At 31.6% G+C, this 25,203-nt stretch overlaps 1 protein-coding gene across 1 annotated transcript in view; it reads left to right on the top strand.

The window, feature by feature from the left end:
• NCAM2 (neural cell adhesion molecule 2) overlaps window positions 1–24,564 on the top strand; it is a gene marked incomplete at both ends in the record, with an annotated part of 450,721 nt that extends 426,157 nt beyond the window's left edge. Inside the window, 4 exon segments of the mRNA XM_080918990.1 lie at window positions 18,818–19,022; window positions 21,711–21,854; window positions 21,856–21,864; window positions 24,453–24,564. Of these exon segments, the coding sequence (XP_080775116.1) occupies window positions 18,818–19,022; window positions 21,711–21,854; window positions 21,856–21,864; window positions 24,453–24,564 (470 nt within the window).
• Window positions 24,565–25,203: the final 639 nt, after the last annotated feature.

Raw genomic sequence — 25,203 nt, 5'->3', positions numbered from 1 at the left:
GCATGCATTACCATGCTATCTGTATGTATATGCGTGACGTCAGGGTATCTTTTTATTCATTTTGGTATGTCTCCATTTCTCTTCTCAGTCCTAGCACAGTTATGCTAGAACCTAGATTCAAGGGAGTCTCTTTCAAATTATAAGTTTTGTAATTACTTAATAGGACATTCTGTGAGTTAGCAGTGGGTTCTTCCCTACAAAATGCAGTCTCAGAAAAATTTCCATTCAAAATTCTCTTCTTTACACTTGTATGGATTTTTATAACTAAGCATTCTCTTATGAAATCCATCCTTAGCTTCTTTCAAAATCTATGAGGATGCATATATGTAATAACTAAATAATATGAATATGGTTAAAATTTCAATGAATTCCCTCCTTTATCTCTTATTTTTATTTTCCTAATTTATCTAAACATGTAAGAGTTTAATTGAATATATTTTAATAAATGTTAAACAATAGTTTTAGATTTTCAATCTGCCCATGAAGGGATTGGCGGAAAAGGGATAACATTGGAAATGTAAATACAAAAAATAGCAAATAAAAAAAAAAGAATTTTAAAAGTTGTTCTTCAAATGCAAATAATCAGAATTGATCATTGTTGTAATGTTAGAAATAATGAGTGTTCTAAATAAGTTATTGACAGCAACAACTATTATCATGCATAATTTAATGACATTATAAGTCCACTTGAATATCTACATATGCGAACATAGAAATAAAGGCCATATATAACCTGCTATTTTAGGTACGTTTTAATGATTGATTCCTGTGGAACATAATGTTCTAACTTCTAACAATTTCATGAACTCCAAATTAAGTATCATTTCTATCTTCAAACACATATTCTTAATAATTATGCTGCAATTTAAAAAATCATTACCCTTTCTGCCACTTATTTGCGTGTGTGTATGTATGTGCGTGTGTTTGTATGTGAGTGTGTGTGTGTGTGTGTATGTGAGTGTGTGTGTGTGTGTGTGTGTGTGTGTGTAGGAATGAGGGTATTTCCTATATTTGGTTTTCTGTTAATCACACATAATATTTAATTCCTGTCCCAGTAGTTACAGAGAAATATATCATAAAATATTGAGCCAAATGCATCTAATAGATTAGTCACATTTGCCTGTATCAAGCAATTGAATGCATAACAATTCTTGAATTGATTATGAAATCAATTTAAATTGCAAGCCAATATCTACATCAATTAGGTCATAAAAAGATATAGTATTTACACATTCTGAATGTTGCGCTATTATAAAGTTTAGTCCTTAACTTAAGGAAAACATTTCTAAATTTTTATTTTGCAACTTTTTTTCATTAATGACTACTTCAGGTTATTATTCTCTAGTCAATATTATAAAATTGTATTCTGTGCTTACCCAAACGACAAAAGGTATATTTACTTTAAAGATATTTTATAGGTATCATGATTTGATAATAATAGATTTAAGTTTTACTTTATTTTATAGAACCTATATTTGTTACTTTGTCTAAGATGACATCCTAGATAAAACTAATGATCGTATTCTGAAGATCCCTTGAGTCCCAGTTACTAACTTCCAACCCTATGATATTTGTGAGGAAACACCATGGGTATAAAATGTATTATTTATAAAATTTATCTATCTGAATTTCTGGAAATAGTAAAAGCAATGTTTCAGTTGTGTATCAATGCACATGTTTAAGTAATGTGTTCTGGGGGCACTCTACTCTATGATGACATTTTATGAAGTTTGGTATTTAATTTTATCTATTTTGAAATAGAGATTTCCATTCATCCATGTATAGCTACATTACGTTTTAAGTCCAGGCATAAAAAATTTTTCTCAATTTGTTTATATTTAAGAAGAATTAATTTTATTTTTATCATCCTGCTTTAAAAAGACAATATGAAGTTAAAAGCTAAGAAAGTTGAATAAATTTACAGTACATCATCATTCACAAATTATACTTGGTTCAATTTCATTTTATGTATGTAGTAAATGGGCAATGTGAACTTTTGAGTCTTTTGAGAAAAAATAACTGCCTTCAATAACATCCACAATTCGAACTTATTTATGTATATTTCTCTCATATTTTTACATTGACTTTATTTTTATGTTTGAAACTGCTATTTGATCATTTTAATGGCATTTTTTTCATCACAAATTATTTTATTGATAATCTGTACATGTTATAAATGTATTGTCTTTGGTATCATCTCTTATTTAACATGCCCCCACTTACTATCTAGTGCAATGTATAAGTCTTTGCATGTTTTCCATAGTGTATTAAATGTCCTTTTATTTTATGTATCTCTGTGTCTCCTCCATTTTTGTAATAAAGAAAACTGTGGAAAGTCTTTGTTACATGTGTTTTCTTTATTACTGTGGCACTCTTTTTGTCCTTCTGTGTGATTTCATTTTTAACTTGGTAAAATTCAAGTTTTCAATAATTTTGTTTGTAGTCAAGATCAGTGACAACTGTTTGTTAGTGAATGGTTTAATTTCGAGATCATCATAACACATATAAGTGTCCAGTATGAATTGACTCAAATATTTCCCGTTTTGCAATACAACAATTTATGACATGAAAGGTATACCATACAAATATAATTGTAAAAAATCATAAATATCTTCTTATATTCATATTATAATATATAATATATAAATGATATGTAATATAATAATCATTTTGTTTATGAATAAGAACATTGGAAACCATAAATGGCTTCTATTTATGTAGAAAGGCTTCTATTCTTTTCTTACACACAAACTCTAAAACGCAATGGGGTACAGCTAAGTGACACATTCAACTTTATCTGCCCATTAGCCATATGAGATAAAGGGTGTTTCCTTTCTATTACAGAAGAATATCTAGATTCAGAATATAATTGAGTAAACTTGATGTTAAATAGTTACCATTTCAATCTAGTTAATACTATTATTTGATTGTTGAGTAACAGTTGGTTTCAAATTGTACCTTCTCACCATGAAAATTAATTTTGATTGTGTATTGATGAGTGTACCTCTCACATACAGATGAACATATAAGCAGCCCAGTCTTAAAGAACAAATCATATACCAAATCAGCAGTATAGAATTTCAGAGAAAATGCTGTTTCTCAAGATTCATGTTTCTACATGTGATATTTTACTTTTTACTCATGAACAGCACAAGCTGAAAATTCTAGTATAATATATCTACCATTTGCTTAAATATGCTTGCACATGCCTCAAGATAAATTTCATTGAAAGTTTACATTTCTGTTTTCCTCTGACTGAATAAAATATATTTAAAGTACTTAGATACAAATATTTATTTATCTTTTATCTAAATCTATTCTACCCAAGGCTCCCTTAAAAATGATTGTACACAATGGAAAAAATTATCAGACAGCCACAGGAAATTGTAAGTTCATCGCTGTGCTGACCTTGCCGTGTTATCATGGCCCCATAATGTGCTATTTGAGAGACCATAGATGTTTGAGAAAACAGAGAATTTTCCAATCAACTACTCCTCAAGTACTATAATTTTATCAAATTGACAAAGACAAATTTTTAAAAATCCAAATAACTACTTATCTAAACTTTTAGGAGATGTGACCTGAAGTGGAAATATTTTCTCTCTGTTTTAATTTCTATAGCCGCTGGAATGGTAGCTATGGTATATCAACATTGCATACACATTCCTTAACTTCTCAGATTCCTTCTTGATTGCCCAAGCAAATCCATGGAGCAATAAGATATATGTACTGACCAAGCACACACACTTTCAATTGTCTCTCTTTCCTTATTTCTTAACATTTTCATCCAATGTTTCACATAAAGCAACTTTCCAGACACCATTTTTGTGTAAAGTTGTATTTAGTAAGTTTCTTATTCTCTACAATATTTTGAAAATGTCATAGAATAATTTTTACACGGTTCATAGAAATAGGTAACTTTATATATGTGAAAATATCTTTCTTAACATATAATTAAAAGAATATAGATAATTACAATTAATTATTTATTAAGACAACAAAATTACTAGCTCCTGGAGACATGGATTTTTAGTTATTTCCTTCCATTTCAGGCCTTTTCTTTAGTTCAACTGTGATATTTATAACATTCAAAATTAACTATTCAAGTAGAAGCCTTCTAATTACAGGTAAATTAGTTTCTTTTAAATTGTCATTTCTATATTAAAGAGAATGTAAGCTGTAAGCTAAGATGCATTTTCTATTATTTTCACAAAAGATGAATTGCACATGTGCAAAATATTGAATGGAAAACTGCCAAGGTTCTGGGATTTTCATTTTCTAACTTACCCATATTCTCATTATTTAAGAATGCTCATTTGACAGAAAACAACACTGTGAATAGCAGAGTGTAGAGAGCTCCAGAGTCAAGTTCTATCATTTAAGAATAGGAAGCCAAAATAGAGAGCTGGTTCATGTTTGTCTTTCTTCCCTCACTATGACATCTAGTATCAAGAACATTAGAATGGATTTTGTTTTTCTACCAATCATAACTGAGGTCTAGGGCCTTTCTCATACAAATATTAAAGCACAGAAGCCTTTTTTTTCCCCATTGAGGACTGGATTTACCATACTAACTCTAGACTTGCATCATAATAAGAAAGGAAAGTGCTCTGGTTCTCAGAGGCCTTTCATCATGTCAAACACATGCCATTGACAATTTATCTGACCAGACTGCCCACCACCTCTGTGTAAACTGAGCCCACATTGACATCACACAGTCTACATTTTACGTTAAAATTCACACCTGCTGTTCGACATTTTATGTTTGTGAAGAGTGACTTCACCCAACATTATGTTATCAAAGAACAGTGTCACTAAATAAAATCCATATGCGGCTCCTTCTCCTCCATGTTCCTCTGGGACAGTCACTCTCCATTTAGTGTCTGTACAGGTTTGTCATGTCTAGAATGCTGTGTACTTAGAATCACAGAAAAAGCAGCACTCTAGGATAAGTTTAACAATGTATGGATTTTATGTTTGTTCCATGCAAGACTTCATAATAAATAATAACACTTCATTCTCTAAATATACTTCAGAATATTTATCAAATCAACTCTTGAAGTTTATTTTGGCATTGTCATACCCTTTTATTTTAAGGAAGTAGAAAATCTACCTTTATAGCTGAAAAAAGATATACTAAGATACATCACACAATTAACTTTACAGGTGTCCCAAAACATTTAAAATACTTAATTATAATAATAGAGTGTGTTATAAAATTAAAAATAAAAATAATTAGGTCAAGTAAGTTAAAGTTTCTAAAGAAAATTTAAACACGATTTTATTCTACATCTTACAAAGTGGTTCGCAATTATTAATAACACATTAAGGGATTTTTATTAATTTTTCTATTTTGTGCATCCAAAAAGAGACCTATTAAATATTATAAAAGTAAGTTGACCAAGAGAGATACTAATGTTTATATTACAAAAATACTTAATAATTTCTTGATCAGTTCTAGAGAAACATAGTTGTTCATTTTAGGTTGCCTGTATGCATTTCTACATATATATATGTACAACATATTGGGACCTTAAGTAGACAGAAGGGGGCATCAGGTATCCCTGAACTTAAGTTATGGAATATTAGAATCAGCAAAGTGGTCTTGCAAATGTAACTTGATTCTGTTCGAAAAACAATACATACTCACATCCTTTAAACAATCTCACAAACCTCAGGAAAAGAGATATTTATTTTTCCTGTATCAATAAAAGCCTTCCTTTTTAAATGGAATGAAGACATGTATATCAAACAACCTATAAATAACAACAAATTTAAAGAATAGAATAGAACATATAAAATCTGCTTCAAAATACCAATCTATATAGAAAATAAGGTATAGTAATTTTCTTTTTGTCATTTAAACAATTTTAAATAAAATTGAAAGAGAAAAATAACTTTTTAAAATAAAAACAATTTTAGAATATGCTTTTAAAATGGTTACACATTCAACAATATTTAAATTGATAATCAACAAATATATAAAATCAATATAGCTATTTTATACTGTATGTTCTTCAGATATTAATAAAATATCCAGTAACTTTAAACATTCATTACCAAATTGGTGATGTTTGCTATTGGGGATACATGCTTCTTTTTTTGTTTAAATGACCATAAACTGTGAACTTTAACTTTCATTACATTAAAATCATTATACTAAAGATTTCATAAGCTTCCATTAATATTTCTAGGAATGCTGTTTATTTTCTGAAGGGAAGGTGAAGAGGAATAAATTTGTGGTAAAAGAGAGGTGGGGAAGTTGAATGGGAGAAGAGAGAAACTGCTTTCAGTTTGTAAGGTATGAGAAAAGAATGACTTTTAATCTATAAAAGTAAATAAACTTAAGTTTGTGAAATAGGTAGTGCTCTTTCAGGTCAGCCAGTGCTAGGTAGATCAAGAATTCGAATCATTATCCTCCTTCTACCTCAGCTTTCAATGTACAGCGACTATAGACAAGTGGCACCATGGTCCAAGTTAGACAAGTTTACATGCCATTGTGTATACTTCATAAGTACCAAACCTTAAGTTTTCAAAAATATTTAAATAACTGGGTTTTAAAAATGGAGGTCATGAAATACTCAAAATCAAATTTATTTTATTTTATTAACAGAATATCATTCCCAATGTAAGTACACAATACTTTTCCATAAGTTTAGACACACATACTTAACAAATTCATAGTGTTTGAAGCTCTGTCAACAGAACACATTCACATGTTAATGCAGGCAAGCATTAAGCCCTGAGAGTATATGTCACAATCCTCATCTCAACAATGGAAATGCCAACCTGGGATAATCATATCTATGAGGAACATGCTATTGTAGAGGTCCTCTCAAAAAGAAAGTCACAACATAGATCTCTCTCAGCCACTGCTACAGCTAAGCCTGAAATGGCTTTCTTACTTTAAAAGCCTTTCTTAACACCTTCATGTGGTTAATGACTTTACATCATAATCTTTAAAAGATGATGATTCCCAGGCTTTGTCCAGTGTCCCAGATTCATCGGTTGTGTTCTGACTCCTCTGCTTGTTTCTATATTTCATTTTAAATCTCATTATTAAGTAACCAAATGACCCAGCACTCATATCTCTTCTCTAATGGAAGCATATGCATTCATTAACATTTGACACATTATTTGCATATTTTTAAATCTTCTGATTTTATTTTACAGCCTGACAAATCCATGGCAGAAGAGGCAAGTGATATAAAGTAAAAAACTCAAGACTTGAAAAAATGCACTCTTCTCTAAAGAACAAACAAACTGAACATTTTGTTTGTTTGTTTTGGGAAGGCTTGTTCTGTAATTAAATGGTGAACTATTCTCAGAAGGCAAACGAGAAAACTTCTATTACTGGCTATAGCCAGTTGGTTGATATTGTTGTTCTTCCAGTGGGGTTAAAAACCCCTTCAGCTGCCCTCGCTTTTTTATTGTTTTTGTTTTTGTTTTTTTGTTTTTTTGTTTGTTTGTTTTGGTTTAGTATTTTCCAATACTGTTCCTTGTGCAATTAATTGTGTTCGTAATATTCTCTTGAAAAATAAACGTATGCTTCCTGACAAAATGCTTATTTGACACTTTCAAAATACACATCTTTTAAAATTAATCAAATATAAAGATTTTCTTAATGCTAATTTGGATGAAGTTCTGTTAGTAACATAGTACCATGGATAATGCTAGTTATGCCTGCTATAACTGTGAAAACATTTTTGTTACTAGGGAAATGAAAATGACAACCTTTCTTTGTGACTCATATTGTGAAGAGGTTCGTGAATTGAATTTTAATCTATTTTTATAATAAAAATGAAAATATAAACCAAAGAAGAGATTTGCAACCCCATAGGAAGTACAACAATATCAACTATTCAGACCCCTTCAAGATCCCAGGGACTTAAACTACCAACCAAAGACATGGAGTGACCTATGGCTCCAGCCACATATGTAGCAGAGGATAGCCTTTTCTGCTATCAGTGGGAGGGGAGGCCCTGGGTCCTGTGAAGGCTCAATGTCCAGGTGTAGGAGAGAAGCAGGGCAGAGAGGTGGGAGGGAGTGCGTGGATGGGTGGGGAGAACTCACATGGAGACAGAGGGATGGGAGATGTTATAGGGGGATGTCAGAAGGGAAGTGGAGAAAGAGTATAATGTTTGAAATGTAAGTAAAGAAAATATATATTCAATGAAATTAACAAAGGCAGGAAAAAAAATGGTCAGTGTTTTAGAACTCCATCTATTCAATTTCAGAAACCAACTTGGTGGATCACAAGCCTCTATATTTCCAGCTCCAGGGATTTCAAAACACTACCTGGCTTCTATGCATAGCAGACATATAGTTGGTACACAGCCATATATGCAAACATAGTACCTATCCAGATAAAATAAAATTAAAAGGGAGAAAGTTTAAAAATGACTAATACAATTCAAATCAAGTACAGTCTTTATTAGGGATGGGAAATTTTGATCATTTGCAGTACTACTTGATGACTTCCCTTTTGTTTTCATTTGTTATGTGAATTGACCTAAGGTGTTGAACAGTAAAATAAAATGAAAACAATTGGTTTTTAATGAGGCTAATCAAGAAATATGATTTATAGAACTGTGGTATATTGAAGTCACATTTTACCTAATGTATTCAGGAAGCAAGTAAAATGTGCTCTAGAGGAAGATATATACTAACTGCAATCAAATTGCTCTAGACATTCCTGTTTAATTTACATTTTCAATAAATAATAAATAATATTTTAATGTGTCCTCCTTCGAAAAACCTACAATGATTTTCATTTTTCTGTCCAGTGTGGGTATGAAGTGTCAATTGAACAGTGAATTTTATAGATTTCAGATATTTGTTTTAGATGAAAATTAATGTGAACTTAGAATAAATCCATATCTACTCAGAGAGAGGTGTGAAGCATCTTAGTGCTGGCAACTCTGTGTATAAAGAGAAAAGCAACATTTCTATAAATTTAATAATTGTCACACTGCTCTTAGATTGACAGTGTGAATTTATATAACGTCTGGTGATTTTTTAATTAATTGGAACCAAAGCTATCTTACTTTTTCTTTCTCAACTACAGTTGTGACATGAAGATTATTTAATATATAAATCAATTATTTGGAGATACTAGACTAAAAACTTCTAGATAGGCATATGTGTTTTTGTTCTATAGCTTGGTTTATTTTTTTTTTAAATCCTGACTTAAATAAAATCTTCATTAATTTAAAACATTAGAAATCATTTTTCTACTAATATTCTTGGGCGTCTTTTGCAAAGAATAGAAGTCATAAAAATGTATAAGACTTCTTTCTTCAGACTTATTTCGAGACAGTTTTACATTATTACTAATTTAAAATTGCAATGGCTTACATGAACAAATCTCTCTAAAAGTGTGTTGCCACTTTATGATAATTTTGACATCTCTATCATACAGGCAAACTTAAAAATAATGTGATCATAAAAAATATTTTGTTTAATGACTAAAACAAAGATTTATTAACTGTTTAAATTGTTTGTAGCCCGTTTGTAAATAAGAACAGCATATTTTTACATAATTTCGGAAAGTCCTTATAAAGTATTCTTTATGGTTGTTATGTTGAGATTACAATATAACAACATACATTGTCCTCTTAATTTTTGCTTTTCAAGTCCTTCATTTATACATCCTTGCTCTCTTTCAAATTTATGGACACTTTCCACATTGATTAGTAATTGTGATATGCAAGGAGGTCAGGCACTAGATAAGGCATGGCCTGTGAGTGACAAAAATAGGTAAGTGGGAACAGAGTTTTAAAAAGTGAAGAGAAGGGAAGAGGGGAAAAAGGAAAGATGGATGAAGATAGCCTTAGTTGATCGATGATTTGTAATTTTTAAATATATATTACTTCAAAAGGATTCCCAGAATGTGAATGTCTAATTTCTAAATACCTATTTTAACTGAGATGAAATCTGTTGCAGTGTGCTTCCTGTGGTGGATTGATTAGTAGTGGAGCCCATAGGCTCACATATTTAAATTCTTGGTCACCAGAGTGTGGAACTGTTTGGAAGGAGTAGCAGAATTAGGAAGTATGGCTCTAGTGGAGGAGTATTCACTAGGTCTAGAATTAAGATTAGGCTTTAAGACACATGGTAGACACAGTCACTATTCCTGCTGCCTACAGATCAGGTTTTAGAATTGCCAGCAACTTCTCCAGCACCATGTCACCCTGCATCCTGTAGTGCTCCCATGATGACAATAATAGATTAAGACTGACACCCTAAACAAAGCCCTAATTAACTAATTGCTTTATTTTATAGGAGTTGCCTCAGTCACTGCCTGGTTATGTTTTTTAAGATTATATTGTATCACCATTGATAAATGTAAACTATATACTTATTTCTTACTCAAGGCTTAGGCTCCTTCCTATCTCATTCCAGAACTTCACATCCCCATTCACTCTCAACTTTGTGGCCTATTATTTAATTTTTCAATAATCCACTGAGCCATGTTTGTACTGCCAATGGATATAGGTCCATCCATTGGAGCATGACAGACTTGTCAGAAGATACATCTTTAAATTAGACTATCTGTTTCTCTGATAAGATCAAATACCAATATCTCATCAATTCTAGGCCAAACTCATGGATCATTTTCCATTACACACTACAATGTTAATCACACCTGCTATAAGTTCATGATTGCATTGGGCCTGTTCTGTCCAGAAAATGATATTTAATCATGATTTGTCTATTATCTTTGGCTGTAGCTAAATTTATCTGTCATCTTCTGTTATATTTCCAAAGCCTTATTGGTCCTGAGAATATTATAAATATACCATTTCTGGTTGAATACTCAATTCAATTGAATTGAATACTCAATTCTCTAGCCATTGATCAGTTGTAAGTTCACTTGCTAATTCACTACACACAGAAACTACGTTGAATTTTGGAGTTTATCTAATATACACATAGTGAAATACACATTGAGAGGCATATGTGATACTACAGATATTTAATACAATAATGGAAGTAGATTCTGCCCTTGGACATCTAAGCACCCAAATTATCATATCATATTTTTATACTCTTATATATAAATAAAACAAAATTAATTTAACTTATACTAAAATGAGTAAGAAGCATTACTTTACATTTTAATGAAAGTATTCTAATGCAACACATAACAATGAAACCAAATTATATTATTTGTGTGGTTTTTAAAGTAGTACAATTTAAATCAGTAATATTTCACATATAACTCTGAATGGAAAAAAGGCAAAATACTAACAAAATATTCTATTAGACATAATGATTCCTCTTCAAGTTAAAAGTAAGTATCTCTTGGAATGAAAAATAGTAAATGTTACATGATTTTCTGTGCTTAAAATAATGTTTATAAACATTATTTTTGTCACTTAATTATTTTATTATCTGTTATTTTCTTCTTTTTTTCTTACCTCTTTATTTAAAAGAATGAGGAATATATTTACAGATTTTTAAAGGCATTTTGGCATAACATAATATGATTAAAGTTGTCAGTACTTAATTCTTTTAGAGATTTGATAGCATGTATAGAAATCCCACTAGTTACCATAAACATGAAGTACATGTAGGACAGAATATAGTATAGAAACAAATTTCTTGTTGGGTATATATTAAGCAAAATGATCTGTGAATACCAAAAATTGCCACAAGGCAATTATCTTAGCTCTTGATTATAAATGATTTGAGGTCCAGGTGTACCATACTCTGAAAGGGTGCTATACATTTATTTTTTGTTCTAAGAAGGACTGAGACTTTCTTTCTTTCTTTCTTTCTTTCTTTCTTCCTTTCTTTCTTTGCCTTTGTTTTTCTTGAGATTCATATAGTCTGTGAGTTGTTTCTGAGGTGTTCAGAGCATTCTGGGGTTAGTATCCAATTATCAGTGACTGCATATTATGTCTGTTCTTTGTGACTGGGTTACCTCACTCAGGATGATATTCTCTAGGTGAATTCATTTTCTTAGGAATTTCATAATGTCATTGTTTCGGATAGCTGAGTAGTACTTCATTGTGTAAATATACCACAATTTTTGTATCCATTCATCTACTGAAGGCCATCTGGGTTCTTTCCAACTTCTGGCTATTATAAACATATCAGCTATGAACATGGTGGTGCATGTGTCCTTGTTGTATGTTGGAGATTCTCTGGGGTATGCCCAGAAGTAGAATAACTGGGTCTTCAGGTAGAACTATGTCCAATTTTCTGAGGAATCGCCAGACTTATTTCCAGGGTGGTTGTACCAGTTTACAACCCCACCAACAGTGGAGAAGTGTCCCTTTTTCTCTGCATTCTCACCAGCATTTGCTGTCATCTGAATTTTTGATCTTAGCCATTCTGCCTGGTGTGAGGTGGAATCTCAGGGTTGTTTTGATTTTCATTTCCCTGATGATTAATGATGTCCAGCACTTCCTTAGATGGTTCTCAGCTATTTGATATTTCTCAGTTGAGAACTATGTCTTGTGAGTACATCCTAGCTTCTTCAGTGTTCTTCTACTCAGCCTTCCTTTCATAAACCCATCAGTACTCCATTTCTTATCGCAGATATCCTTGCTTCCGCTTTCTTTTTTTTTTTTTTTTTTTTTTGAAGGACAATGACATAGGTTTTAATACAACCACCAGTGTTCACAAAATAATTTTAATATTTTGTGCCCAGGCTCGCAGCATCGTGCACTGTGACATTCTTATACATACATAAGCATTTTATCTGAGTACAAATATTATCAATGGCCTATACAGAGGTAAATAGACATGTATGTTATTTTTCTTGAATCATTGTACTGCATAGTAAATTGCAATTACATGTCAGTATCATGTTACTGATTGAGAAGACACTTTGAATTGTGAGGTATGGTAGCTCACTCTAAGAGAGCATAACATGTAAACCTGAATAGTTTGACTTTTTTTTTTTTTTTTAGCCACTCTCTTATTGTATGCACATGTATAACTTTATTGATTTAAATAACAATCTAGGAAGCATGAGTGGTGAGACATACTAATTTGTTCCTCAGAGACTTTTATACTTCCATCTGGATTTTAAAGTGATTTGTTTATTTCTGTGAATAGTGAAATTGGAATTCTGTCCAGCAACATATTTAATCAATAGATTGATCTCAGTGATACAGTTGCTTTCACAATATTATTTCTCCTGTCTTTTGTATGAACACTTATTCTGTCTTTTGTTGTATTTTCAATTTTATTATACATTTGTTTAAAGATTTCTTTGTTCACATTCTTCTTTTCCTTAGTGTTTTAGTTCTTTTTTTTTCTAATTATGCTAAAATTTCAGTAAAAGCAATGGAAGGAAGGAAGGGTGCACCTTGGTTGGTATAGAGTTTGAGGTGGTGTGCAACATGATACTGAAACATGGCAACAGGGCATGACTGGTGGATTGCAGCTAGAGAAAGGAAGGAGTGAACAAAAAAATGTGTCACCTAAGCAACCCAGTATCTTCTAATGGCTGCAAAGTTTCAAAAGTGTACCTACCTTCAGCTGTGTTCAAACAGAAAACCTTTGGTACTTACTAAATTCTTTCAGTTCAACTTCAAAACACCTATAACAAGTAACATCCCCAACCCTCTCAATGTTGAAGTCAAAAGTGTCTTCTGAAACACAGGAGATCTTTAACTTTGAGAACCCACAACATCAAACCATGAATTACATGTTTTTGATATTCAATGGAGCAGAATAAACATACACCTAAAAAAGTATGAATTAGGGACAAACAAGAACAGATCATACAGATGCATAATCAAAATGCATACAGGCAAAGATAAACCAAACATGGTATCTCTAATTATAGTATTTTGGTTTTGTGATAAGACTATCTAATTTGTAAAGGAATAAAGGAGACCTACCAATCCAGTTGTACTGCCTTCATCAAAAATCTGTTCCTGGATCCACATCTTGTAGCTTATGATAATAAATGTCTTAAAACTCTGGTACCTTTAAATTATCAGGTCGTTTCTGTGATGTTGTATCATCTTCACACCTTTAGGACATAGCCTCTCAACATTTCTTCCTCCCACTCTATTATACCATACCTTACTTTAAAACAGTAATTCTTTGTTACTTTCAAACTCATATAGCTGAAAAAAAAGTACTATGGGGGATATGTTGCCAATTCCTCCAGTATTTTGGTGGTTCCTTCAAATCATTGCTGCAGTGACAGTTTTTGCTTGGTAGCTGAATCTGCAAGACTGTTGATTCAAATCTGCTCTTGGCTGTTGATTTTTGAGTAGCTAACTTCTTCAGTGGCAATCTCACTTGAGTACTCACATCTCCTATCACTGTTGCTATTCTTTACCTTTCTCCACTTTGATTTCTGTAGCACAATTTTGTATATTGTTAAGAATTTATTACTGAAAGACCAGTGCAGACTTCTTGAACCACTCTTTCTGTTATTTACTGGCTTTAATGTTACCATTTTCTCTCACTGGAAGCTGAGAGCTTTCCAAACATCCCACACAGGCTCTGGGCTTTCCTTCCTTATGCATAAAGTTCTGGATTCTGCTTAACCTTAAACGTACAGATTCTCAAGTATTTCTCACTCATCTTACTTCTATTATATATATCCTCTTCCCAACTTATTTCCTGGAGAGGTTAGCTCAATGTCTGTCTTTAGTGTAGTGGGAAATCTTCATTTTCTTCAAACTTAATTTTTTTTTTTGTTTTTATAGCTTCCCTGAGATTAGGCTTCTTCATATCTATAATGCTGCCTAGACACAGCCATTTGGTGTGGACCAGTAGCATAAAACCTTCTGTAGGGGAAGCCTGATGCTAAAGGCTCTGTGTCAGGTTTTTTTTTTTTTTTTAACCACATTTCACCCCTTAGATTGTAAAATGAGATAATCTCAAACTACTTTAATTTGACTATAGTCAAGCTTTCAGTGGTACATATAACTCTTAACAAACATATACTTTAATGTTTTTATGACATATCTTATAAAACTCTTCTTCAAACCTTTTATCCTTTATAATATTCTTACACAATGCACACTCAAAACATTTGATGTTCATTGACTTTATTTTAACAGAACGTTTTAAAATCTACAATTACTTTATATTCTTTATTAGGAATTGCTCAAAATCCCAAGTAAATTGATTTGTGTTGGACATGATAAGGAAAGCTCACATAATCTGTATTTTTCTTTAGACATAAGGTCACTGGAAATCCAGGCAAATGCACATCGTGTTTATATTTGCAGCATCTCTGTGACATAAAACATAGACATATCCCATGATAGGTCAGGGAAATGCAAATCAAAACAACCATGAGATTCCACCTCATAACTGTCAGATTGGCCAAGATCCAAAATTCATATGACAGCAGATGCTGGCGAGGATGTGGAGAAAGAGGAACACTTCCCCACTGTTGGTGGGGTTGTAAACTAGTACAACCACTCTGGAAATCAGTCTGGCGATTCCTCGAAAATTGGACATAGTACTACCTGAAGACTCAGTATTTCCACTTCTAGGCATATACCCCAGAGAAGCTCCAATACAGAACAAAGACACATGCACCACAATGTTCATAGCAGCCCTATTTATAATAGCCCGAAGTTGGAAAGAACCCAGATGTCCTTCAGTAGATAAATGGATACAAAAATTGTGGTACATTTACACAATGGAGTACTACTCAGCTATCAGAAACAATGCCTTTGTGAAATTCTTAAGAAAATGGATGCATCTAGAGAATATCACTCTGAGTGTGATAACTCAGTTACAAAATAACAGACATAATATACAGTCACTGATAATTGGATCCTAACCCCAGAAAGCTCTGAACACCCCAGAAACAACTCACAGACTCTATGCAGTTCAAGAAAAATAAGAAAAAAAGAAGAAAATAAAAAAAACATTATGCTTAATCTTTACACACCAAGAAGTCTTTGACTAATTCCAGGTTACATCTTATTTTACATGTACTTTATGCTCATTGTAACTAGTAAGATCTTAATGCATATTATCAAACTTTTAAAAATCCAAGTACTGACAAAAATGTATTCGTATACTTTTATGCAAAAATGCTTAAATTCTGCACATTTATCTTTGTTTTTTTAAATAAAGTTGTTCAATTAAAAAACATATGTGTGTGCGTGTGTGTGTGTGTGTGTGCGCATCTATATCTGCTAATACCAAGACTATCTAATATTTAGAAATTTGTTGTCATTTCACTAGTCAACAATATATATCCAGGAATTATAAAGACTCATCTGTGATAATGAGGGCAAAGACTATATTCTATAGAATACCACAATGAAAACCAACAGGGATTTTAATATCTTTTCTATTTTCTATACTTTTACCCAACTTTCTTACAGCACTGAGAAAATTCTTTGATGAAAATAGTGATGAATATCTAAATTAAAACTTAGAATGTGTTCTCTATGTCATTACCAAAGCTTGTCAAGTTCTTAAAGAATTTTAATAAACCTATGACAAAATAAATGTACACAAAGGAAATGAAGTTGAATAAAGTACTAAATAATGAGTCAAAAAGTAAGGCTACTTTGAATCTATTAGAACAATGTTTGAAATCTAGTATACGTGCTGTCAAGTATAATAAACTTCATGTCAAGATAATTCACTGTTTCAGCAATGGATGTCTTGTATAATAGAAGTATGTGACATGTTTAAAACAAATTAAATTTCTTTCTTTCTTTCTTTCTTTTTGACCTTCGAAATGATTGAAGCACAAACAATATAATGGAATAGTAGAGAAGATACTTGTTTGCTTCTCTACTTTTTAAGTTTCTTTTTTTTCCTCTCTTACAACTTTAATTTTAAAAAAGAGGGATACATATACATATTTTAAAGGCATATTGGCATAAAACTATAAGAACAATTAGAGTTGGAATAATGTAGATAGGAAATAGAGGACAGAAACTGCCCATCACTTCTCTAGCTTGATTTGAATAATAGACCATATGGTGACTCACATCTATATATAATCGTTTCCAATGCCCTCTTCTGGTGCTTCTGAATACAACTACAGTGTACTTACATGCATAAAAATTAAAAAATAAAAATTAAAAATTAAGACAAAACAAACAAAAAATATACTTACATAAATAAAAAATAATATTAAAAATATGTTATTAAAATCTAACCAGGCTTCCTTGGTTATTTTGTAAAACTTGTTATCACAAGAGTTATTTAATAAGAGATTCCATGTTGCCCTGATTTACTATGAGCAGAGATACAAAAAATGATGTGGTTTTATGATTTATTTAAAGTGTGATATAAAGTGATCAACAAATTGAATAAGTGATAATTAATAGATGTAAATTAAAGGATTTTTAATATATTCACATATTCACAGAACTCCTTCCAAATTCCTTTCTGATGGCTTTTGGTAGTTGTTTGCATAACTGACTTCATTTAAATAACAAGACATCCCTGGCTTGGAAAGATGAGAAAATTATAAGTATGTGATCCGGTAGTGCTCAAAAATTTTCTGACTTCTGATGATGTAGATTGCAGTCTGAAGAAATCCTTTATCATTAGACAAAGAATATGTGAGATTTTGTCATTCAGCCTGCTCAGTAATGTTGACTGTAGACTTTATTGCTACATGCTTGGTTTAGCTGTGAGAAGAACTTAAATGGTATGTGATGCCTTATCTCAAGTAAATTTCTATGCATTTTGATAGAGATTTGGTTTTGGATCATGTATTTATCATTCAAAGAGGTTATATAGTATTTTGAGGATAAAACATCAGATTTATGCCTAATCTACTACATAATAAAGAAACATCTATATATTTCATTTTTCCCTTATAATAACTATGGAAAACATTCTATTTTTGTTTACTGTGAATATATGCTTGTATATATAAAGATATGTATAATTTTATAATGTCTTATAAAATTCTTGAAATGTTTTAAATATTCAAATATTTAAATGTATGCATGAGTTAGTCACATATTCCCGTTCCTGTAGAAAATACAATATGTAAATTGCTTATTATGGGACTAAATTTCTACTTACACTGCTATAATTGTATAATCTTTTCATATTTCATAACAGATATAGAGTCATTGGGTTATTTCTAATACTAGCTGTACCTAAATATTTCTACTTTTCTTTCCTCATACCGCATCCTCCTGCCAAATCACCTCATAGACAGAGTATGCATGGCCCTTGGCACTACCAACCAACCAATGCCAAGAAAAAGCTGTCTATCTTCCAACATTATCTTAAAACATAACAACTAATAAAGACTCTTAAAAATCACACAGTATTGTGTCTGCAATTTGTTAAAATATTCCCTGCAAAAATATCAATAACCATCTTTTCTATAGTGATGATTTCAAAATTATCCAGAGTAAGTAATTTAAAATGTGTCTTAGTGAAAGCAGAGTGCTTGGATTCATCCAATTAAATTTTAGTCTAAATGTCAAGTACTATCACATTGAACACTTACAGAACCCTTCTCTAATAAAAGTAATACAGTTTTCTTTTAAGAATGGGATTAACAATGACTGACTTTCTGGTAAATTGTAGTTCAGGATATAATAATATTTACTTTCTTCACTAAGGTGAATTGAGAATTATCTTGAAAACAAGTTGCAATTGTCTTTCTAAAGAAAGTTTGAAAAATAATTAATTTTTAACACATCCTTCCTTACAATTATTTTGGTCAATTGACAATGGGTCCCAACAATGGAGTAATTAATTTGCCCTTCACTACCACATATTTCCTTTACCTAAATTTGAGTATATGTTTTATTAGAAATTACTTTAAAATGGTTCTTTATAATTTTTAAGTGGAGATTTTATGGACCATCTTTTTTTTCTCTTTTTAAAGACACACTTTTTAATGGCCTTGGCCTAGGAGCCATCATTGGCCTTGGAGTCGCTGCTCTTTTGCTAGTCCTTGTGGTAATAGATGTCAGCTGCTTCTTCATTCGACAATGTGGGTTATTAATGTGCATCACCAGAAGAATGTGTGGTAAAAAGAGTGGCTCCAGTGGAAAAAGTAAAGAACTTGAAGAAGGAAAAGCAGCTTACTTGTAAGTACTAGACACGAGCACCACCTCCCTTTAGTGTAAAGCTAGTACAAGTTGCATGCATTGTTTAGGGCTGTCTTCTAAAACACATCCTGTCTTTAACTGTAATGCAGTAAAAATATTGTTTATGTTTGCCCTTAATCTCTACATGTATATATATATATATATATATATATATATATATATATATATATATATATATATATGTATGTATATATATATGTGTGTGTGTGTGTGTGTGTGTGTGTGTGTGTGCGCGTGTGTACATACAGAATAGTTGGCTATCTCCAATAATTTTAAAATTATGGGAATAAGGAATTCAAAAAAACAATCGTGTTTAAATTTCTCATCAACAAAATATTTTTATCTATTTGCTTATTTATTCTCAGAATGTAAATTGTACTTAAATTTCTAAGAATACATATTGATTTTCCCTAAATTATTATACAAATAGATGCAGCCACAATACACATTTTTGGTTGTCTTCATCTAATATTTGTTTTTTTTTTCTTTTTTTTTAAGTTTTGATACTCTGTATTAAGGTCTTACTATTTACAATGAGCAAAAAGTACATGTAAAACAGGGTGTAACCCGGAATTAGTCAACGTGTTCTTGGTGTATAAGGATTAGCATGATTTTTTTTTTGTTTTCTTTTTTTCTTGAACATCACACAGTCTGTGAGTTGTTTCTGTGGCAGTCCAAGCCTCTGGGGTTAGCATCCCACTATCAGTGAGCGCATATTATGTCTGTTCTTTTGTGACTGAGTTATCTCACTCAGGATGATATTCTCTAGATGCAGCCATTTTGTTAAGAATTTGGTTAAGTCATTGTTTCTGATGGCTGAGTAGTATTCCATTGTGTAAATGTACCACAATTTTTGTATCCATTCATCTACTGAAGGACATCTGGGTTCTTTCCAGCTTCTGGCTATTATAAATAGAGCTGCTATGAGCATTGTGGTTCATGTATTTTTGTTGTATATTAAAGTGTTTCTGGGGTATATGCCCAGAAGCAGAATAGCTGGATCTTCAGGTAGTTCTATGTCCAATTTTCTGAGGATACGCCAGACTGATTTCCAGAGTGGTTGTATCAGTTTACAACCCCACCAACAGTGGAGGAGTGTTCCTCTTTCTCCACAACCACGCCAGCATCTGCTGTCATCTGAGTTTTGGATCTTGGCCAATCTGACTGGTGTGAGGTGGAATCTCAGGTTGTTTTGATTTGCATTTCCCTGATGGCTAAGGATGTCGAGCAAATATCTGTAATTCAGCCAGATCACAGACCTAAGTATTTGGATGAGATTCCTTGCCTGAGTAGCCATGATGGTGACTTTAAATTCCTTTACATCTTCCCTTTTTGGGTTTAATCTAAAAATCATAGAGTTATATTATAATACATTCCCACATATTTAACCATCTAAATGTTCTTGCGAAGATCTATTGACTTGATGATCCTTCATATATGATGTCCTAATAATTTGCCCTTCAGCAAATGTCCATTTTATCATCAAGGTTTTTCCATCTGCCAGTCTGAAGTTTAATTTCTCTTTTTTCATCCAGTTTTTGAGCAGTCCCCATGAAGATAGGAGGGGCATTAGCATTTTATTCCTCTGCATTTGATCTTTCAGTTGTTTGAGTCATTATTTAATTCTTCCTGGCAAATCTTATGACCAACTCTATCCCAGAATTATTTTTCTCCTCAGAATTCTTTCTCTCCCCAGAATTCTTTCTCTCCCCAGAACTCTTTCTCTCCTCCATATGTCTCACCTTTTATTTCCTGCCTAAGCCATAAGCCATAGTCTTTTTAACTGGCAGATAATGCATTCATAAATGTATGAAACATGATGCTCTCTTTACATTACTAAAATCAGTCCTTTATTAATTTTAGTGGAACTCATAGTCTTTTTCACATATGGAAATATAAACCAAATGTTTTCCCCAACTAACACATTCCCTGATTTCTATTCTGATTTTAAAACATTTTTGAGATCTACAGGTTTATCTAAAAATTCAACCATTTTTTTTATACTCTAGTAACTCTCAGATATTCTTTTTCTCCCTTTTTGTTTTTCAAGGCACAGTTAGATCTTCATGAGTCCACACACAAACTATGTACTTAGGCACTTGCATCTCGTGCCAGAGAACAAGGGAATTTGTGAGTTTGTAATGTTTGTAAAGTTCATGAGTTCCATTGTTTCCATGTTGTTATAGATCAAATTCTTTTAAGTTTTTATGCTTGTATTTTTTCTAAATAGGTAATTATAAACATTGGTTAATCAAATAATTTAATTTTATTACATAGATTTATATAGGTTAATTGACCATTTCAATTAAAAAATATATATATATTTGCTTCTTTTTATCTCAAAACATGACCATTCCTGACTGGCTCCTGGATGCTAGACTTGCAGATACTTCTTACCTTGCCTAATACCAAAACGAACAAACAAACAACCTTTAAATTTACAATAATTATGCAATAATAATGATAAAAAGGACTACATTGCTTTATTCTGGTTACTTAAAAAAATAACAAAATATCAATTTAAAAGAAATGAAGTTTAATGTTTAATTTAATGGAAAGTGTCAAACATGAACACATGAAGGTGTGTGTGTGTGTGTTGTGTGTTGTATGCATACATGAGCATATTTGACACATTGAAGAATTAAATATTTCTATATATGTTTTTAGGAAAGATGGCTCAAAAGAACCAATAGTGGAAATGAGAACAGAGGATGAAAGAATCACTAACCATGAAGACGGGAGTCCAGTAAATGAGCCAAATGAAACCACACCACTAACAGAACCTGAGTATGTAGCTATGAGTGCTGACATTTGGGGATAAGTAACTCTAAAGTAGTAAAACATTTTAAATAATTGTAATATCACTAAAATGTTTATTAATCGAAATGTTTTGTTTATTTTAACTAAACTTCAGTTGACTTTTAAAGGCCATTTTAAGATATTTCTCTTAAAAGTGTCTTCTCTTACACTTTAAAATATATTTGAACTTTACTAAAATATATAGGTGTCAAGAATTTCCTTGCTACACTGAGTATTAATAAACATTTCAATATGCCAGGATTATTGAAGCAATTATTTTTCTCATAGTAATTTAAACATTTTTTTAATAATTTCATGAATGAATATTATGTACTAAAAGCTAAATCTAATTACTCTGTACTGTTTCTCATCTTATACCCAGTCTTGCCAAACACTTTCCTCTTTGTAACTATGCTTCTTGCATCTATGGCTCTATTTTCTCTTTTGATGGACTGAGCTTTAAACATGTGCCTTCTTGTGACCATGCATTTCACTCTCCATTAGAGTTTGATGGATTAATCAAACTATATTTGATGGATTAATCAAATTAATCAGTGACTATACAACAGAATATAATGACAAATTTGCCCCATAATCCATCAGTAATTAATGGTTTAGCATGGCAATATATGGCCTACTAAAGTATGCCTCTAATCCATGACAGACTCTTGATTGGCCCAGTATTGTGCTGAACAGGTCAGACAGCTATCTTCTTAGCAATTCAACTTGTCAAAATTGCCAAAAAGAAAACATTTTACAGAAATTCATTTTTAAGTTATTATTGTTTTATTCCTCTTGTGTAATGTTCTGAGTCATTGAATGGTTGATATTAATATGTTTCAGCATCTAGGGCAGCTTTGAGTCTCTGAATTAACTCTGACTCATGTTAAGAGGGATCAAGATAGTGAGAAACACATTTTAAACTGTAGAAACATGAATATTTACTGTGAAACTTTTTCAATTATTCGAACAACAATAGTATTTTCAACACTGAGACTTAATACATTCTCAGCCATCACTTTTAAAGCAATTTATTATACTGGAAATAGATCTCCTTCTTGTGGAGCAGGCTTCAAATCCAGTAAGGCCTGAACTCCACACTAGTGGTCACACCTTCTTGACTAGCAGGTTAGGGTTGTCACTCATAGGATTCACCGTGAGACAAGTCCTTTGAAACCTTCCTTCCTCTTCTCCTTCTCTTCTGCAGTACTGAGCTCCTTTTTTTCTCACCAACTACCCCAAACCTCACTGATTTTTATAGAAACATTTAACATAATTTCTTAGATATTTGTGACAAAATGCTGGTTATTCTAATTCATAAATGTAACATAAATTGCAAGTAAAATCAGAGGAACTAAGTTAGCAAAGTTAATTTTTCTATATAACGATAAAATTAAATACAGATGTGGGCTGAGGTTGTATTTTTGAACCTTAAGCTATAATCATTTTGTCAAAAAAGAAGTATTAGTTCCCAAGAAAGTATATATAAGACAGAATGCTGAATTAATGAATGTTACAATAGATAAAACTGAAAAATTATCATTCAAATTAATATTTAGTCAACTTATCTCAATTTTACTCGGTGATAAAGAAACAACGAATATGAAGTGTTCACTCACTGTTTAAGATCAGTTGTACCTCTTATAGAGGACTCAGGTCCAGTTCCAGCCAGCACCCATGTAATTCCTAAGTACCCACTACAAGTCCAGAGCCAGGAAAATTTATACATTTTGCTGGCCTCTGTTAGCACCAGACACATGTAAAGATACATGCAGGCAAACCACTGGTTATAAAAATATATATACTTCATCATCAGAATCAGAAACAACTTTCACAGCGAATTTATGGGTGATATAAAAATATGACAAAGAATCTGAAAAAGGCCAAAGAAACATATCTATAAATGTAAAATATAAGAAACAATTTTCTAAAAAACACTAACCTATGTCAGTTTCCAAATAACTCACATAACTTTTAAGTGAATGCAATGAGGTTACCACCTGTTATTCTTTTGAGAATTATTAGAGATAAGCAAATTAGTGGACACATATTAGAATTCAAACTCTAAATAATTTAAAACAAATTTACCTTTAATTTAAACTCACTATCAAAACTAAGTTAACCTACAATAAGCAATTAGAGTCATCTATATTCACAAATATTTTATTTTATATACACTTTGTTTTAATTTACATTCATATGGGGAGTACAAATTATTTTTATTATATATTCTGTTATTTTACAATGTTATTTAAATACATAAAAGATAATTTCTAAGAATATGTAATAAATGAACGTTATATAAACTGAGTAGTTTGTATTTCAGAATATTTTTTAGATACATATAAATAAATAAAAACAATAAGGGAAAAATGAAACCATGAATTTAAGAGAGAGCAAAGGAAATATAAAAGAGGTCTAAGATGAAGAAATAGGAAGGAGGAAATGTAGTTATGGTATAAGATCACAGAATAAAATAAGTATGTGTGGGTCTTTTTCTCTGTTATAAGTACAGCAGGTTTCACTCAACCAATGTTTTTTGAAATGTTGAGAAGCAAGTTTTAATTTATATACTTAGAAACTGAGTTTGATGCCTCTGTTAATTTCCAGAAAATTGCCTTTAAAAGAAGAAAACGGAAAGGAAGTTCTAAATGCAGAAACTATAGAAATTAAAGTGTCTAATGACATCATCCAGTCTAAAGAAGATGACATCAAGGCCTAACCACAAGTTTCAGCACCTCGGTCAGCACCACAAGGAGCATTTGGATTGCAGTGACACTATGACCAAAACTATTCCATTGACCTTAATTTCGTGGGAAAAGTCTAGCTTGGAATAGCTTGTACACATATACATACGATCAACTCCTCCTGCCACAGCCCATTTCCTTCTGTTATTGTGGTGATGTTTTTGTTTATTTTGTTAAGAATTCCATATAAAGACTTGATTGGTAACAATATTTGGGTTTCTGTTTGATTCTATAATTGGAGTACTGCAATTTATGGCTAAATATTTTTCTTTTTAAATTTTGTCCTATGTAACACCAAAACACTATATTTCTCTCTAAAATATTAGGTTGTAATGGAAGGCAAAGCAAAGCATTGTGAGCTAAACGTGTAGGAAGTGTATGAAAGCACTGCATGTTTATAATCTTATCTTGTGCAAACACACTATTGTGAGGGCTTTCAGACTAAGACGAAGGCACATAACAAAGAGTATGTTTTTTATCAGGAGAATTTCAGGGAACCCAGGCTTGAAAGAGCCAGTCAGTGATCTTTTGCATATATTAGAAATTAAAAAATTGTTGGAGAAATCTTTTCAACTTACAACCACATTGCATTTTCAACATTGATCTTAGGTAGA

Source organism: Micromys minutus, assembly GCF_963924665.1.
Source record: "Micromys minutus genome assembly, chromosome: 7".
Lineage (NCBI taxonomy): Eukaryota > Metazoa > Chordata > Mammalia > Rodentia > Muridae > Micromys > Micromys minutus.
The sequence above is the reverse complement of the archived record's forward strand: the minus strand, read 5'-3'. Positions and strand labels throughout refer to the sequence as shown.